We start from the raw sequence: 16,163 nt of genomic DNA, 5'->3' as shown, positions 1-16,163 counted from the left end.
ACAGCGCAGATCCGACTGGACTCTTGCAAGAACCTACGGGTGCAAAATCCACGCTATGCCTTTCCAAGCGGTGAAAGTTTGAGTTTCTCTGCTCTCACATGAAATATTTCTATACGTGCAGTTTACCGACTGCAGCACTCGAGAATCTGAGCACTAACGGTGTCTCATGTTTGGGGTGTTACACGTCACCAGAAGGACTGAACTAGAATATGTTAAAATTGTTTACAGTATAGAGCAACACCGAATGAAACCACTGAACCTTAAGCCTACAGCAGTAAAGGTCCAAAGAGATGGGGCACGTGGGATGAATTTGAACATACAGGAATACCGAAAAACAAAAAAAGGATGCTTATTGTCACCAGGAATAAAATAAAGCCCCTTCAACCCTCTTCTTACAACTTCTGCAACAAACACATAAAATCTTACTACTTTACCTTTTAATCATGACTGAAAAAAAAATAGTTTCTGTATCAAAAGATAAGGTAAGGGACACACGAAGAAATAAATCAGTGCCCACTCTACCCTGAGAAGCACCAGGGCTAGAAAGAAAACTCTCTCAAAATTCAAGAAAAAGTGTTACTACGAAAGATCTTGGGATCCCTCACCGGCGAGCGGAGTGGGAGCCAGCGCGGTGGTTTCGCCGGCTGGCCGAGGTACAGGAGGAGATACTTTGGCAGGGGCTCCCCCAAGTTAATTCTTCTGGCAATACTACAAATACTTCAGCGCATTTACAATGGATAATTATTTCCTTCGGCTTTACCGGGGAGTGAAATAGAGCTTCCTGCTACAAGGCAGTGTGCATACTCATGCCTTACGAACGGTAATTAAACAGCCCCATAAACAACTCCAAATACAGATTTTTAACATCCAATTCTTAGAAATAAGGCGACGCCAAATGCTGGCTGGGACAAAATCGGACCTGCCCTGCCTTTGATTGAAACCCTCCGGCTTCAAAACGTCCTTCCTCCCTCCTCACCCTTCCCCTGACTGAGAAAGCTAAATAAAGGTGTGCGAGCTCACCCCCAAAACGGTCTCACATTCCCTCCGCTGGGTGTGAAGCAAGAGGCAGCTTCAACTTCTCCTCCCTCTTTGCAGCTGGACCTTGGTCAGCTCGATGGTGCCGTGAAAGAAATCTTGGCTTACGAAGGTGCTATGGGGGAGTAACGGCGATTTGAAACCACGCTAATCCATGAAGGTCACGGGGAAAAGCTGGCACCGGCCAGAAGATGCAGATTTTTAAAGTGTAGAAGAACCTTTCCAGAAATAGAGATTAAAATAAGGAGTACTTGACAGCATTCATTTAACCAAAAAGCAGAATCTTCAAGGAGCTTTAAAAATAAAATATTAAAGCCATTTGAAAATGTCTAACTCAGCGTGTGTTGTACACGAATGCCAGTTACAGGGTGAAATACAAAACTCATCTCTGTTATATATGAACATCACCAGAATATATTAAATGTAATTGAGATGATAAGATTCACGGCAGAAGTTCAGTTAAAGTATTTCTCACAACTGATTTCTTCAACAAGGTCTCGTATTCTTCAGTAGTATTATTCCCCTGTCTGAACACAGTTCACAGTATTGTGTTCTAAATAAAAAAAAATATTCACCTTAAGAAAAAGAAAAAGATTTTCTCGAGACACTGGGGAAAAAAAACCCCAACTAAGTCCTGTGTGATTATGTGTACTTTAGTGCTTGGCGATTTCACCAGCCTAAAAAGAACATCCTCACCCTTGATAGCATAGGACATCGGCACCGACTGAAAGCCTTCAGCTAAGAAACCCACGTATGCCACCAGGAATTCATCAAGGATGCTGGCCAAGACTGCGCGTTAACTTCAAATATACCAAAACATACATTTCTTAAATACACTGACAATTCAAGTAATTTATTAAAAACTGCTTTTCATTTTGAAATATATATTCTTCTTCTGAATGACTATATTGCAGCATGATTTACACATGCATTTTAAAGTACTGTAGTACGAGAAGTTTGAGGCAGCAGAAATCTTACAACGAGCTGGGATTTGTCTGTTTAGCACACGGATCGACTGCAGCCCGGAGGTCCATGCGAAAATGAGTAAATAGCATCACAAACACTTCTTCTGAGACGACAAACGGAAGTTCGGTTTCTAAAGTTCCCTTAAACGGCTGCTGGATCGCTGAGCTTTGGCCACCCACGGATCGAGGCACGCCGCTAGCGATCCAAACAGTATTTTAAAATCAGATTAACACAACTCTTTTAAGCTCTTCACAGAAAAAATGTCTTTGCACTGCAGCTATGTCCTGAATCAAGGAACGGGGCACGGAGGTTGCGCTGATGACATTGGGGCAGCAGCTCGGAAGAGGTACCGCCTACAATTCCTCCAACACGGGGAGTGGAACAGCAAGACATGCTAGTGGATTGAATTTTAAGGCCTGAAAACTGTTTCTGACACAGATTTTTATACACCCAGACTATGCCATAAAGTGACGGAGGTAGGCCTTCGGTTTACCTTGTACTGACACCGTGCCTTTACCTTGGCTGCCGCGTTCCCAGCCAGGAGGTTAAAGGATCATTAAAAGTGCAATTAATCAACGACTTCTTTTCCCTACGAAGGAGAATCCGCACGGCCCCTCCCACGAAGCTGACCCCAGAGACGCCCTTTCTCCACGGCAGCTTCATCCAGAGATGATCAGGTTCAAATGCCAAGAAAACCCTCCCCGAGTTCACCAGCACGCAAAACTCCCAGCTAAAAATTGTCACAGCGTATTCCAACGACATTCATAAAATTCAGCACTTGCGATAAAAAAAAAAAACAAAACTGTCAGTGCTGGTCACCTCTCCCAGTCGCTGCTCCTTCCATCTACAATCCGCATCACGCAGACAACGTCACCCTCTCCCGACACGCAGCGGACCTGGGAGTAGCTGTTGAACAGTATGACTAAAAGGATTCACGGCAGTTTCTCAGAAACCGCGGTAATTGCTTTTGTTTTTCTCGAAAGTAATTGCAAATAAAACTATTCTGTAGTAATTGCACTAATAAAAACATGAAGTCTAAAATTAAGGTTAAAGAACTGCAGCTGTCAGACCAGTAATGTCATGCTTATGAAAAAAATCGATCGAGATGTCTAAGCAATTGATTCAGCGATTACACCAGTGAAATCTGAAATGTTCAGACAAAAAAATAGCAGGAGACTGTAAGTCAAGATAGCTTCCATTTTCAGTTAGTTTAAAAACAGCCGAAAACTTAATTTTTCTAACTGCTAATTGTATACACTGTGAGTCTCATGCAGATTAATAAAACTTATTTGAAATCTAAATGTATTCTTAATAAAAAAGTGTTCAGAAATGACGTTTCTAAGTTGTAGAGAAAGCAATTAGCATCATAGCTACCTGTTCAAGCCTATAATTAAGGACTACAGAATTTCATTTACACTTTTGCATGAAACTGCCTTTTCTTCTGCAATTTTAGCTACAAGTAGTGAAAATCCTAATTTGTTTTCCTGGGAAGAAAAAAAAAAAACAAACAACCAAACCATAAAAGTCCTTAATCCTGCACCTGCCCTCCCTGGAATGTGGGTGAACACGCAGCGACGGCCTCACACGGCTGACTCGCTCTCCAGCTCCGCCGCGGCAGCTCCTTTACGCGTGAGCTTCAGCACAGTGGGCTTCTCTGCGCTCGTGCCGTTGCCCTCGGTTGTCTGTGGAGGACCCAGTCCTTTCTGTTCTTCCTTTGGCTCTTCGTTGACTTCAGGGTAAATCACCAAGAAGGCAGCTGTCAAAAAGCCCAGGAAGGATCCCACTGAAGCCACCATGGGAATGACTCTGACTGTGCCAACCACATCCACCACACCACCAAGCGCAGAGGCCACGAGGATCTGGGAGATGTAAACCTGACAGGACAGAATGGCGCAGTCTATGCCAAATCCTCGCTTTGAGTTCCCGGGGCTGTGGTGAATGTACTGGAAAAAAGACAAGGAACATGTGTTAGGAGATGAAATGACAGACGAAATCAAATATTTAAGCACTAGTATATTCCTCTAATTTCTCAGCCATGTGGTCAACTTCACGTCATCCTCGTGCATCATGAAGGCTATACAAGTCCAGAGCAACAGCCTCCTCATCTTACACCAAGAGGCAGATATTTGCTGGAGCACTCCTAGCCTGAATTGGCTCCAAGATTAGGTTTTGTAAAACAAATTTACATGCAACAGTTGGTGGAAATTATTTTTATGATTATAAAAAGGAATCCCCCTTCCAATCCCAATGCAGAAACACGTTAAAATAAATGTTCCTCCTGTAATTTGTAATCCAAATGGAACAGTGCTAAACAGTGGAAAGTAAATCTGTCCTTGTTTCCAGCAGAAGCAGCTTCCCTTCTGTCTCCCCATCTTATAGCTGCATTTCCAGTCTCACCTCCTTATGTAAGACTGCGAAGAACCTGAGTAATACTAACGTAACACATCAGAAACAACAGCAACAACTCGGTATATAATAAATACTCCAATAAATCTTTCATCTCTCTTCATCTACCATATGCACCCGAATCCTTTTATACCTCAGCACAGGGTAAAGCAATCATGACCCCACTGAGCCAACCTGACGCTAATACCATCTGATTTAAGTGGCAGCTCTTGCTATTTACTATCGAGGACGAATCTGTGCTTTGGCACGCATCCCAGCGAAGGACGTCTCTCAAATAACGGGATTTAAGAAATCCATTTTGCCACTGTGATCTTCAGAGAAATGTGAACGCTCTGCCTTGATTAAAATATTCAAAATATTCCACGTACCTGTTTAATATCATGGTATTGTCCCAAAAGCGCGTAGGGGCAGTAGGAGATACTCATAGAGACGATTCCCATAGTGCTGATCATTATCATGGTGACGTACACGTTGGGGAACATTGCCATCACTGCAGTACCCAGAGAAAAACCCAGTGTGCCCAGGATGTAGATCACTTTTATACTAAGGTCATAGTTGTCCAAGTATTTCTGCAACAAGGCTGCAGAGATGAAGAATAAAACATAAATATCAGTTTGCTTGGTGAAGTTTTGGACGTGGCCATGACAGCTCGATACGCTGTTTAGGACTCAGGCGCTCGCTGCATATTTGGTTTGTCTTAGCAGCACAGTTCCTTGGTAAAAAAGATGTATTGCTACTTCAGAAACCGGGGAACAAATGAGCTCAGAGACTTTCTCAAACCGTGCTAAAAGCCTGAGGCAGAACTCAGCTCGTTACTCAAACATAGCGTGGTCCACTCATTCCAGTCATTAATTTTACCTATTTATTAACTTTATCAATGCAGGTACGCTGTGAGCGCAGAGGAGATTCTGTTTCTGATGCAAGCACATTTGCTAAACAAAGTAATCAGGTAATTGATGTTTATAGCCGCATTTCAGTTTGTGTTCAGAAACAAGCTGCTCACCTCAACGTCAATTTGACATGTCTCAGCAAAGGGGCAGTCCCCACGACAGCGATCTGTGCAGACGTGCCTGCACACCTGCTGCAAAGGGCAGAATTCAAGTTTGGCAAAAGCTCTCCATTTCAGAGTCCATATGGATTCCAAACCTAAACTGTCTGTCGTCGGTTTATTTTTTATTAGAGAGCAGGCAAGAGACTTTCGGAAATATATACTTATAATTTTGATTTTAACAACAGTCTTTGCAAAAACTCTCTCACATATGCTTGAATCTTCTAACAAGCATAATTTAGTTTCCCGATGACTCGCCAAATGCCATTCGATATCCTTTGACAGCACTTTGTGCCTTATGCCACTTAACCGATCTGTTCGTATTTCCGCCTCTACATTTGGAGGATTTCTTTAATATCGACTCTTAAAAAAAGTCTCTCTCTTTATGACCATGTGAAATGCTTTTCCAAAATATCCTTCACTCCAAACAAGGAGGCGGATGCTAACTGAAGCAAAACTATTTTTACCTTGCAAATACATCTCTGAGGTGTCTGGTTGTGCAGAGTCTCTTACCTGAACAAACGGCAGCGGTAGCAGCGTAAATTACCAGTCCCCAGCACCCCATTTGAACTCCAGCATTATAGGCGTGTAACTCAGTTGAGTTAGAAGGGGCCTGCAAGAAACACAAACACAAAGCCGTTTTCTTGTAACGAGCACATCTCAGAAAGGAGTAACTATAAGCAGGTTTGCCAATGGTAACTGTTCTCTTACCTTCGGATCACCCTGAAAGATGACCTGGCCCATGAAATCTGTGTAGAACACAGCTTCGGCAATGATGGAAAACCACGTTAAGAGGTGACAGACGCAGAGTCTCAGCAGCTCCTTTGGCATCTTTAGCATCGACAACCACAAAAGTCTAACAGTGGTTTCAGTTTCCCCCTCTTCGCTCTCCGTGTCGCCACTTGAGTTTGTCGTCCCACTCTGATTCCTGTGTCTGCACCTCTGTCGCTGCCGCTTCTGCATGTCGTAGATATCATTCATGCTGCGTGAGGACTTTATCAAGACGATGGCATTGGCCCGACGAAAGCGATAGCGGTGAGAGCCTATTTTTCCGTAGTACGAGAAGGTGTAAGACGGCTGACGGTAGAACATATGCCTCCGCCTTCGCATGGAGTTTGAAGTACTAGATTGCTTCATGCCTATTCTAGCGTGTCCGTTGAGGAACTCTTTTGGTAGGGAGCCATTCACGTTTGGAACTTTATCTTCATTTAAGCGATTATCAAGCAGCATTTCCTCCTCTTTCTCATTGTCCCTGAGGAAAGCAGACAGGTGGTTGAGTTTGGACTTCATGATCTCTTGGCTTGTGTTGTGGGGAGTGTTTGGATATGAAGAATCCTGAAAAATGGAGGGTTCGATGTCGTGCAGAAAAAGCAGCTCCGATTCAATTTCCAACGTAGCATCGGGCATGTGCAGAACCGAGTCACTCTTGCTTCTTACAATGTTCACCTCAAGGAACTCCATATTGAGATCATGCTCTGACTGAACCTCGTCGTGGAACAGAGAGGCTCCATACGGCTCTTCCTCACTAATTACATTCAGTCGATTCAGAGGGGGGAGACTACCACTGAATTTGACACTGGAAAGTGTGTCTCCTTCGTCGTCAATCCTGTCCTGCTGAGGGTTATATTGCTCTTCTTCAATGCTAAAAAGGTGGAGAGCAACGGAGACAGAGAAAATAATGGCTGCAAAGAAGAAAAGGACTTGCTCTTGAGATTTAAAAATACTACCCAAGAAGGTCTGTGTCCAGTCCAGCCCTCCTAACATATAACCGATTGCTCCTCCAAGACCTGTGGAAAAGAAAAAACGAGACTTGAGTTCAGGGAAAATCAATTCAGTCACAACTCGGTCATCAGGAAGACTTGACAGATGCCAAGAATGTATCAGCTAACTCCATACCAGCTGAAAATGCATGGATGTTCAGGGCCATGTCTTGTTCTTCACTGTCCACCACATCCAACAAGTAGGCCCGAATCGGCCCTTCCGTTGCATCAGCACAAAAGTCCAACACCACAACACCAAGCACCGTGAGAACTATACCAATGGGCTGCTTGTCTGGGACATCGCCAATAGCCAGACCTGAGGAAAGCCAGAAGAAGAATATGAGCATGTTATTCAAAAAGGGAAAACTACTAAGAGCAAGCTTAACTCCTTAAAAGAAAGGTAGGCAACACACTCACTGGAAACATTCCTTTACTGAGTGAAATGGCAATTTCAACTCTTTGGCGTAACTTCATGGAAGGTCTGGGACAAAGATTATGTTTTTACATTTGTAAGACTGACATTTATTTTTCAAAATGTTATTTTTGAAGTATCTCTTAAACCTTTGAGAGCACTGGATATTATTTCATGTTCCTTACGTCTGTTTTCCTTCAAATGCTGAAGGTTGTTTTTATAAGACAGCCATAGTGAGAGAGAAGAGCATCTAAAACCAAACTCTGTGAGCCATAGCTCACCTATCAGTCACAAACACAGGTAACTGCACTGCTGACAGCATTCCTGACACAGTGCCCAACGTGTTATGGTCACAGCACAACAGGATAAAGTGAAATTTAACCCCCTCGCCTCTCTCTTTGCTTTTCTTAAATGTTCGTATTTGCTAGATCACTTTTATAAGCAGAACTTTTAAGGATGAAGCAACATGAAGGTATTTTGCATTGCAAAAAACATCAGTCAGCTTCTGTTGATAGTATGATGTGAAATGCTTTTTGTCTACAGAGTAGAAAGGCAGCATTAATGTACAGCTGGAGAATTTCTCATGAAATGAACCATTGACAAAAGCATGAATTACTTGAATCAGAGAGATTTAAACTTTACACATGCAAGACTCCGATAAAACCATTAGCGTAACTGATGAAAATGACTGTGGAAAGAGATGAACTGGCTAAGCCACCAAAATCACCTCAATCTCAAGTGCTATGGTTCTTGCATAGTCAATCCTCATTTATACCAAGTTCTCTAATGCTAAAGAACTTCATATGCGTTCTACGCTCGGCTGAATCTTACAGTATAAAACACCAACAGTGTCAGTGCTTTAGATTTGTTGGAAACCTGAACAGTGCATGCAGTGGAGAGAACGAGAGTTGAGAAAGATTTAGATAAACACAGCCGTTCTCCCGGGACATGGCTGGATTACTATTGGGATTAGCAAACTTTTTTTTTTACTATGCTTTTGTGCTCCTTGTTCCCCTCCTGATGACTCCTATTGTCAGAGGCCAAGATATGAAAAAGGGTGTGATACAATGTCCACCTCAGTTTTTTGCAGCATCTCCTGTAGCCCCAGATTGAAATTAGGATTGCAGATAAATGGAGAGTAAGGATAGGAAAGTGTGAACATAAAATGGGAAGACGACAGATGATGAAAGCACACAGGATCCATCTAGAAGAAAATCTGGTTACAAATGAGGCCTTTTCCTGCAAACCGCTATACACCGCCTTTTGCGAGAGACTGGTAAGCAATGCCCTTTCTCTCTGAAAAGTGAGACAAGCCACCATTTCAAAAAGTTCAATTAAAAAGAGACTAATATTGCTTTGTCATATTGGGCATTTGCTCTAAAAAGTAGATCAAATGCTGTCTTATGGTGACGTAAATTAAAAGCTAGTGGCAAATCTCGGTCTTCTAATGTGGAATGGGTCTAGAGGAGACCATGGAATGGGTCTAGAGGAGACCATGGAATGGCTCTCACTTCAGCTGAGTTTATTCAGTTTCATTGCACTGGAGTATCTGGAAATTAGCACTGGAGTATCTGGAAAGCGCAGGTTTTCTAGAAAGCTATGCAATAGAGTGTATTACCGTGTAACAAAGAATTAGAGAAAAATCAAAGACAATATTTTCTGCTGATCTATTAGAAGGTGAGACACTTCAAAATAAACCTATAAACTGTGTTTGAGCTTTGCCTGCCAGTATCAATGGCTACCGACCTAAACTACTGTGTGGATGAAGAGCTTCCTATCAATTAAAATCCTGTAAGAAGGCTGCAGTCTAACGTCTTGCATGCATCTGGACGAGGAGGAGTAAGTCTTGGAGACAAAACTACAAAGTATAATTGATACCATATGATAGCAATTCAAATAATTAATATTTATTGCTTGGGTAAATTAAACAAACATAAGGTAAACATCATTCATCTGAACAGTTTGTCCACTGCGGTTTCAAGAAAATTGAAAACCATCATATGGCACCCCAATCTGGCTTTAGAAAGCTAACGTGCTGAGCCAAGGTAATGTTCCACTCATTTCCCTCAATTAGTAAAACTTTTTCACAAGAAAGCTGCATATAACCCCCCCCCCCCCCAAAAAAAAAAAAAAAAAAGAGAGCCAAGAGGATATTATTAGGTGCTAAGTTCCTTTCATTTGCATCAATCCAACCATGATGTAAACATTTCCCCAAATGTACTTGCTGTCACCTCTCCTACACTAAATTTACAAAGAGACTGTAGATTGTAGATTAAGTTTGGTAGTAAACTATGTTCAAGGGAAACTATTTTTACCAGCTTTGATGGGGGCTCAGGAAAAATTATTTTCCCACATAGTTTTTGATAAACAAATATTAACTGTGTTCTGGACTTTTTCAATACCAGGTCTAAGAAAAGCACAAGAAAAAGTGAAAAGATAATTTTTGAAATAATGCTGGAAACAGGATGTGTTGCCAGATATGCATTAAAGGGAAAATGGATCACAACAGGAAACATTTCCCTGTGAACAGGTTGCTACAATTTTCCCATGTCAAGGATCGACCAAATTGGTCTCAGCGACTGCAAACATTATGCTGGCAACCATTGTATTAATAACTCTGTATTACCAGTTACAGCTATGATTGCACAACACTTAGCACAGCACCGTAACTTTTGAATAAAAAGATGCAAGAGGGATAGCTCGAATGCAGTGTTGCAGAGATTTCTAATGATTTTGACACTAAACATAAGTTAAATCAACCGCATATCATTATCTTTACTTCCTACATAGGAGACTCAAAGCAGATACGTTAGCAGGAGATAAACGCAGGTGATTTCCTCATTATTTACCTATAACAGAGCCGTTAAGGAAAAGTGCAACTCCAAAGAGGGCACCAATGCAGAGAGCAAGAATAAAAGGCCGCCGGCGGCCCCAGCTCAGTGTGCAGCGGTCACTAGCCGAACCTATAAGCGGAGTGAAGATCAAGCCCAGGATAGGGCTAAGGAACCAAGTGAGGCTGTAGTATTGTTCAGGAAGACCTAAAACAAAGACAAAAATGATTTAAAGGTTATGTGGTACACACCAAACGTTTCACTTTATACACGAAATTTTGTTATACCTTTGGAAACTGTGAATTGATCAGTAATTTACCTACAACAAATTCCCTCCCAAATGAAGAATCCGGTTAAGATTTCTTATCAATGGTTAAAAAAACAGCTGCGGAAAGCACAGATCATTTATCTTTCAAATACCTGGGGAATAACAAGGTAACAGTAGGTATATTTAAGCTATTGAAATAAAAGTTAAAAAAAAAAAACAACAAAAAAACCCAGCAAAACACCAGGATTTATCTAACAGTGGAACCACTAGTTGAGATTAGTTACTACTGTCCAAAAAAAATCACATTTTTGCTGAATTTTGCTGAGTGTGCCGAATTTTTTTTTTTGACAGGGGTGTTGGTGGGGACGGCCTCTGTGAAGAAGCAGCGGCCAAGGTCTGCCGTGTAGAAGCCCAATAGCTTTGTTGCATCCTCTATCCATTTGTGGACTATAAAACCAAAGGTCTTTGGGATGCTTGGAAAGCTACCTGCTTCTCGTATGCACATATCCCCTTCTCAGCAAAACTTTTACCGTTCAAAAGGAGTTGAACATTATAGTGGTACTGTTCATCTAAGACCACCACCGTAAAGAGACATGAAAGATTTGATGGACTGAGTATGATGGACGGAATTTGATCGTCATATGAAACGTCCCATTTCTAAGCACAAAAATGTTTACTTATAAAATCAAACAACAATCAATAAAAGAGAAAGCAATTGTTCATTAACCTTTAGAGAGCAGCTAAAGAGGCTTCCTTATCCCTACCATCCTTGCTTTTTTTTCAGAACTGAGGTTGACTATTCACAGGATCAAATGGAAACAAATTGGATTTATTGTGTAATATTTACCTAGGAAAAAAACCCTTGTTACAAATAATAATTTCTGGAGAAGGAAAGCCAAGTCCCAAAGTCCTGCTTTACACCTCTCCAGCACGGAGAGCAACGGCCTGCAGATGGCAGACTGGTCCAGAAGAGCAGCTACGCTCAGGTCGGTAAAGATCTGTTTCCCTCTCAGTTTATCAGCACAGGTCAGGTAACCACTTTGACGTGTTTTTTTAGCAAAGCATTAAAAACAAAACAATCATTTTCTTGCAGTCCAACTGATGCCAAAACTGAAGAACTCGGTGTCTTTACCCTAGGAAGGAAAACCATTTATTATTCAAAACCACATACTGTGAGCGTGAGTAGTATTCGACCTTTGCCGGCGAGATCAACCTCTACCTTGTGCTCCCTGTGCAGCGCACTGAGGCATCCATTGCCAAGCAGGATTACACCAATCCCTGCACAAAATAGCCTATGCTGCAAATTTGGAAGTCTAATCTCCTGATGTTTAAAGTGCCATCGAATCTTGACTAACGATGCTGACTTCTGCCACGAGATAAACCACATTTTCCCGGGACTGGTGAGCTCTGCAGTGATGTAGAGATATTATAGGAAAAGACGACATTTTTTTGCCCACAACTTACCAAATAAGGGTTCAAAATCCAGGTCTGAGGCCAAGGTCTATGGGATTTGACTCAAACTCAGCTAACAGACAAGTTAACGGCAACAGCTGCCTTGAAGAGTACAGAGTTATTGGAAGAGACTTGCCTCTTCTGAACCAGCACGACCTGTGTTTTTACCCACAGGGAACTGGGAAAACGTCATGGTTTGGCCATCTTTCCTTGCTACAGACTTGAGGCCAATACTCCACATGGATACTTACCATACAACAATTGACTCCTTTTGCAGCAGGTTTTAGATCTCTAGAAAAGGGCTATGTTTGTTCATATCATGGTTCAAACTGCTACCTCTGCTTAGCTTTTCCAACTGTTTGGAGAGAGTGCAACTGTAGAGTACTGCATCTGGGGAGGAATAACCCCATGCATCAGTACAGGTTGGGGGCTGACCTCCTGGAGAGCAGCTCTGTGGAAAGGGACCTGGGAGTCCTGGTGGACAACAGGATGACCACGAGCCAACAACGTGCCCTGGTGGCCAAGAAGGCAAATGGCATCCTGGGGTGCATCAAGAAGAGCATGGTCAGCATGTGGAGGGAGGTCATCCTCCCCCTCTACTCTGCCCTGGTGAGGCCGCATCTGGAGTACTGTGTCTGGTTATGGGCTCCCCAGTTCAAGAAGGACAGGGAACTGCTGAAGAGGGTCCAGCAAAGGGCTACAAAGATGATGAGGGCATTGGAACATCTCTCATATGAGGAAAGGCTGAGGGACTTGGGGCTTTTTAGTCTAGAGAAAAGAAGACTGAGGGGATATCTTATCAATGCTTCTAAATACTTAAAGGGAGGGTGTAAGGTGAATGGGAACAGTCTTTTTTCAGTGGTGCCCAGTGACAGGACAGGAGTTAATGGGCACAAACTTGAACATAGGAAGTTCCATCTAAACACAAGGAGGGACTTCTTCCCTCTGAGGGTGGCAGAGCAGTGGCACAGGCTACCCAAAGAGGTGAGGGAGTCTCCCACTCTGGAGACATTCAAAACCCGCATGGACGCCGTCCTGTGCAACCGCTGTAGGTGACCCTGCTCTGGCAGGGGGTTTGGGCTAGATGATCTCCAGAGGTCCCTTCCAACCCTGACCATTCTGTGATTCTGGCTGACACAAAAATTTTAGCTGAGACATACTTAGTAGGGAACACTAGGATTTTTGGGAGGCACCATTAGGTTTAAAGCTCTCGTTCAGGAAACCATCGTTCCTCCAGATCCCAACCTGCAGTTGCACCCCCCAGCTTCTCTTAACGAGTGCTACCTTAATCATGTCAGCAATCCAAATAAAAGTGCAGAGAAAACCTCCATCTCCTTGTAGTTTAAGCATCCCTTTTTAACTCTGCCAAGTTCAACAGCCTTCCCAAGCAAGCAGGCATTGTGCGTTTAATGGGCACCTCACCCGCTCCAGGATGCTAACACGTACCAACGCCTGAGCTGGCATATAGATGGGGGGTAGTGGTTTGCTTCAAAAAAACCTAACAATAGGAAAGAGGAAACATTTAGTTCAAGGCATGCAAAACTAAACGGTAGGTGGGTTATGATTCATTAAGGGCGAATGATTTTTCTGCAGGACACAGAAGAAACGGCAACGTGTAACTACGCATCTCATTTTGCCTCCACAGAGCCATCCTGTTGAGCAGCAGTTATGCATCAGAGGTTGTGATTGTGTGATGCCAACTCACCGCAGTCAGTCTGTTTTAAACAAAGCTAGAAGCTGTAGCTTAACCAACGTCACTGATCTTTATCGTAGCGATCACCAACATCTAAAATAATTTGATGTCATATCACTGCAAGAGGGCTGTATATTGAGAACAGAAGTTCCTTTTCTGAATTATGTTGTGACTTGTGAATGATGAGCTGGGACATCTCAATTGAGCTCATCCATCAGTAAACACTTGAGAGACATAGGGAAGGTTTTGCAGTAAATCATACGGTTGCTTTATATAAACACAGGGGATGAAGGCTAGCAAGAGCTCCACTACTAGTGTTATAAGCATCATCCTATCTCATATGAATAAACAAGCTTAAATAGATAGATAAAAAGTTCTGGAAACACTTAATCCATTCAAAATGATGACTTCTGCAGAGAATTAAGAACTGTTTACAAATATTTTTCCTTCAACTGTAGAAACTGCATATTTCTAAATTGGAAAGATAGGTATTTTTTAATGCTTTATAGCCACAGTCAACCAGCTGTCATAAAAATGTCCTAAGATTATTAAAAAGCACAGTGATTTTTACTGCCAGCATTACTTTGACTTCAGTTCTTTCAAGGTCAACTTTGGCCATAATAACTCACAATCAGATTAAGGCCTGCATTCTGGTTTGATTTTACAGGCCAGTAAAAGAAAGGAAAGAAGGGTTTTTTACCCAACCTCTGTTACATGCCTACAACTGGGGAGTCTTATCTTTCCACGGATAAGTCAGAGGACAGAGACTGAAATGCTTTCTTGAGAAGGCTTTATTTTCACTGATTGAAAAGGGTGATCTTCCTAACATTGAAGTATTATAAATAAAAGCCTAAATCCAAATATTTACATTGAAAATGGCTTACTTTGCAAAAGACACAAATCTCAATGATTTCAGAATGGAGCTAGGGATGCGGCTTTTAAGGAAGGGTAAAAAGGACACTTAAGAAACCAAGAACATTATGTTTGGAGATCCTTCTTTAGACAAACCACTTCGAAGTGTATTTTTTTTTTTTAATTGAACTGCTCTTTAGCGGCCAAAATATCTATCTTTAGAAAAAGAGGCCACGATAAAAATCTATACAAGAATTAATAGCCCCATGCCAAGAAAAATGGAAGAATTTCTAAAAAGCTTTCAGTGCTCCTCCAAGTAAACAGGAAAAGGCTAACTTTCAAGTGAAACATGAGCAATTCCCACAGATCTTATAATGGTAGGAACCATCAACACGAGCACAACCTGCTTTTTCTCTTGCTGGAAAAGTCATGCTATAGGACTACTTCTGTAACGCAAGTGGCAGGGCTCTTACAAATTGCATTCCAAGTGTAAGCTAGCAGTTTATAAAATCATCATATGTGTTTTATATACAGTTATGCAGAATTCAAAATAGTTATAATTTATTAAGTGAAGTGTATGACTTTTCTTTATCATAAGTATGTAAACAGTGATACCGTCACATTAGAATTTAGTTGGTTCCTCAAGTGGAAAACTACTGAGCGGGGTCAGAGAAGATTCCCGGTGGGAAGCTGGTGCATGTGCAAGCTAAAATAAAACAGCATAGGAAAAATTAATTTGCTGGTGGGAGAATTCCCTCCTGAACCTGTCTTGACGGACAGCAGACTCCTCACCTGAAGAGTGTACGGGCAGGCAAAAAGAGCAATCATTTCAGCAATGGGGAGTAAAGTTAGTTACCCAAAGCTTCCGTTTGCATTTGCTTTCTATATCTTAAAGTTGAAATGTGTTACTGATAAGCCATAGTCTACCCAGTGAATCGAAACTCTGCGAGATAACAGTTCTGGTGCCTAGAAGAGCCTTTCTTCTCTCTGTAGATTCATTTGTCACCTCCGATGTCTGCATTCAGCACTGCTGCTGCAAAGTCAGACTTTTGTAAAGCTCACAGCCATGTTCTACCACGGGTCTCCCAGGAAAGAGCTTTCCGACACCCTGAGCTACCTCCACTGTCCCACGAAGCAGGACTTCAAAACATACCTTGTAGATGTTCTTCATAAAATTCATCCTTCATACTGTCAGAGTCTACAGCTTCATCATTTGAATGGTAGGGTTGCTTTAGTGCTAGACATTTTGATATAAATGAAAAAGTTCCAAACAGACAAGGACAACTCCAACCCCAAAATACTTTTATCCCTTAAAAGAGGCTGTTCTGGTTTTCGTTTCTTGCATGCCTGCATACATGATATGCATATTTAGGTTGGCGTGCACGATTTGGCAGTAGAAGCAAAATAAATAGAAGTTTGCCTACAGGAGAGCTGAGGAAA

The 16,163-nt window shown here is 42.1% G+C and overlaps 1 protein-coding gene across 1 annotated transcript in view; it reads right to left on the bottom strand.

Annotated features, from left to right (window-relative positions):
- Window positions 1–3,581: 3,581 nt before the first annotated feature.
- Window positions 3,582–16,163, bottom strand: part of SLC45A4 (solute carrier family 45, member 4) — a 34,299-nt gene continuing 21,717 nt past the window's right edge. The window contains exons 2-7 of the mRNA XM_009888169.1: window positions 10,477–10,665; window positions 7,352–7,531; window positions 6,167–7,242; window positions 5,969–6,068; window positions 4,776–4,987; window positions 3,582–3,944 (exon numbers count right to left, since the gene is read on the bottom strand). Of these exons, the coding sequence (XP_009886471.1) occupies window positions 3,582–3,944; window positions 4,776–4,987; window positions 5,969–6,068; window positions 6,167–7,242; window positions 7,352–7,531; window positions 10,477–10,665 (2,120 nt within the window). The remainder of the gene's footprint in view (window positions 3,945–4,775; window positions 4,988–5,968; window positions 6,069–6,166; window positions 7,243–7,351; window positions 7,532–10,476; window positions 10,666–16,163) is intronic.

The sequence above is a fragment of the Charadrius vociferus genome, unplaced genomic scaffold (genome assembly GCF_000708025.1).
Source record: "Charadrius vociferus isolate BGI_N301 unplaced genomic scaffold, ASM70802v2 scaffold276, whole genome shotgun sequence".
NCBI classification, from domain to species: Eukaryota; Metazoa; Chordata; class Aves; order Charadriiformes; family Charadriidae; genus Charadrius; species Charadrius vociferus.
Note: the sequence above shows the minus strand (reverse complement) of the source record. Positions and strands in the feature narration are given on the sequence as shown.